The sequence below is a fragment of the Microtus ochrogaster genome, chromosome 1, assembly GCF_000317375.1.
Source record: "Microtus ochrogaster isolate Prairie Vole_2 chromosome 1, MicOch1.0, whole genome shotgun sequence".
Taxonomy (NCBI): Eukaryota; Metazoa; Chordata; class Mammalia; order Rodentia; family Cricetidae; genus Microtus; species Microtus ochrogaster.
In genome coordinates, this window is record NC_022009.1 from 50,707,394 (window position 1) to 50,710,248 (window position 2,855).

The following is a 2,855-nucleotide window of genomic DNA, read 5'->3' on the forward strand; positions in this document are numbered from 1 at the left end:
CTCTAGACCAGCCTGCACAACATAGCAAAACCTCTCATATCTGGGGGCGGAAGGGTAGAACACATAACTAAAAGATTTGAGTTCACACTTTTAAAAGGATTAGTAATCTCCCTCTATTGATTACAAAGTATTGACTTAAGTCATATTTTGTATGTCATAACCATTGATGGTTAACATTGTCAACTTAGAGAAGCTCCTACAATATCTACAAAGCATACTCCTGACTGTCATGAAGATGTGTCCAAAGAGTTAGGATCAGTCAGCAGAAAGACCCACCTAAATGTGGACGGCACATCACATATGCTAGAGGCCTAAAAAGCAGTAACACCGGCCTGTTCCCTCTGCCACAATGGACTGGTCTCTGAAAACATGAGATGAGACACATCTGTCCTCCCTTCATTTCTTTATAGCATACATTTTGTTGCAGTAACAAAGATTAGCAGGATATTAGACAGTAAAGTGTAACATTATTAGGCGACCCTGAGCAACTTTCTCTACATGTTGACATGGAAAACAGTGATACCTTCGCTTCCCTCCTCTTGTGCTCCTCTCTCCCAGATCTCTCTCTTTTATCTGCGTGACTGCGGCGCCTCTCCTCATCATGATGGAGTCCTTCCTTGTGCCGCTTCTCTCGGTGTCTCTCTTCCACTTCCCTGTCAGAGAGCGAGTTCCCCTTTTCTTTTGAATGTTTCTCTCTTTTCTCCCTCGTGCTGCTTCTGTCTCGGTGTCTCTTGTCCCGATCTGTATCTCTCACCTTCCTGTGCTTCTTTTCACCTTCCTCTTTATACAGCCAGTAGTTGAGAGGATTCTCTTTACTGTCTCCGTACTGCAGCTTTGAAACCAACAGGGAAATCTATGTGAGCAAAGGGGTCACAAGCACTGTCTATGTATTTTAGGATGAAAGAAGCAGAAAAAAAAAAACACAAACAAACACAAAAAATCACACAGCCAGCACTGCTCTGTATCCCTACAATCCTCAGTCTGCTGTCCTGGAAGAAAAGTGATCCTCATTCACACCAAGAAGCAATGCAAAGCAGCAGGATCTAAGCAGAGATGCCCTCCTGGACAGACGTTAAAAATGTCAAAATTCCTCAAGATGATGGTGTGGGTGCCCTGTGTGAAGGCTTGGTCTCTAGGCAGTCACTGCTGGGAGGTACTGTGGCCTGCAGGAGGCACAGCCCCAGGAAAGGCTGCGGGGACTGTGGGCCTCAACTCTTCCTATTCCTCTCTCCTCCTCGCTCTTACCTGACTTGGGATGTGAGTAGCTTTGCTCCACCATGCATTCCCACAACATGCCACTGCCCTACAACAGGGCCAAAGAGTCCTGGGCTGAAAGTTCCAATACTCTGCATCAAAGTCAACCTTTCTTTTTTATATATTGATTTCTTTGGATATACTATTATAGTTACAGAGAACTAACCCAGACACACAGCAAAGCACATAGAATTGGCCTTCTTTCTTGCTCCACAACACTCTTAATTTGTCCTTCACCTTCAGCTCCACAGTCCTGTAGGCTCTGTGGCAAGGTCTTGGTGACTTCCGTAGGAAGGCAGTCCCTGTGGAGAACACCAGCACCTGCTGCTGCTGCTGTCTGCATGCAGGGACAAGGTATGCCGCCTTCCCTTAGCTGTCCCTCATTCCCACCCAGACAAAATGACTATCATCAGCCATCTCTTTATCCCAACACCACCACCAAAGTTCAGCGAGTCTCTCGTGACAGGAGTTATTACGATGGTGTCCTAGCTCTGATTCCATCTCGAAATCAGACCCTGAGCAAGCCTGACTGGATCCGTCAAAGCCAAGGGCCGTTGCACTCACTCACTCCCATGGCACACCTTGGTTCTCTATGTTCTTTTCACCAATTTGGGGTGCTTAAGAGTCCCCCTACCTCCTTCCTTGGTTCTCCTTAGCTCTAGTTCACTCTGTTTATTTCTGCCAGGACAGTATTTCTAGAGAAATTAGGGGGTTCTGACTGAGCCCCTCAGCCTTAAAGGCAGGTCAGTACCTAAGATCACTTGTCAAAGTTAACTATGTGAATTAAAAAGCTAAGTCTAAAGAACTTTTATAGACCCCTAATAAAACCCAGACAATCACTTCCATCACTATGGAGGAGGAAGACGGTTTGTGAAACATTCTCTCTGCCAAAATACAAACTTATCTATGCCATAATTTGCACTTACTTATAAAAGATTCCTCAAATCAAATTTTTTTTTAAAAAATAGCATCATAAAAGCATAGCAAAGAGTTAACCTTTTAAAGTATACCGAAGACTTGCCACTAGAAAGTAAGTGCTACACAAGCGGTAATTAATATGAGGGTGGTTAACGTCCATAAGAAAACACCCACACAGAGCAAAGGAGGAATCCCTTCTAATGTTCTTCAGCCCAGAATGATTTTTTTTAAAAAAAAAAATGGTTTTCTGGCCAGTTTTATATAAACCTGACACAAGGTGGAGCCATCTGAAAGGAAGGAACCTCGATTGAGAAAATGCTTCCATAAGATCTCACTGTAGGGCATTTTCTTATTAGTGACTGATGGGTGATGGCCCAGCCCATTGTGGGTGGTGCCATCACTGCACTGGTGGTCCTGGGTTCTCTATGAAAGCAGACGGAGCAAGCCCTGGGGTAATAAGCAGCTCCCCTCCAATGTTTGTGCATCGAGTTCCTGACTCCAGGGTCCAGACCTGCTTGAATTCCTGTCCTGACTTCCTTTGGTGATGGACTCCATGTGGAAGTGTGAGCCAAATAAAGCCTCTCCTCCCCAGGGTGTTTGGTAACGGTGTTTCATCATAGCAACAGTAACCCTAAGACAAAATATCTTAGGTGACAGACATATCAATCACCCTATTACTGAGA

At 44.8% G+C, this 2,855-nt stretch overlaps 1 protein-coding gene across 1 annotated transcript in view; it reads right to left on the reverse strand.

Annotated features, from left to right (window-relative positions):
- The window catches only part of Wdr60 (WD repeat domain 60), a 54,605-nt gene that overhangs the window by 44,269 nt on the left and 7,481 nt on the right, over window positions 1-2,855 (reverse strand). Inside the window, exon 5 of the mRNA XM_005343692.3 lies at window positions 524-853. Within this exon, the coding sequence (XP_005343749.1) occupies window positions 524-853 (330 nt within the window). The remainder of the gene's footprint in view (window positions 1-523; window positions 854-2,855) is intronic.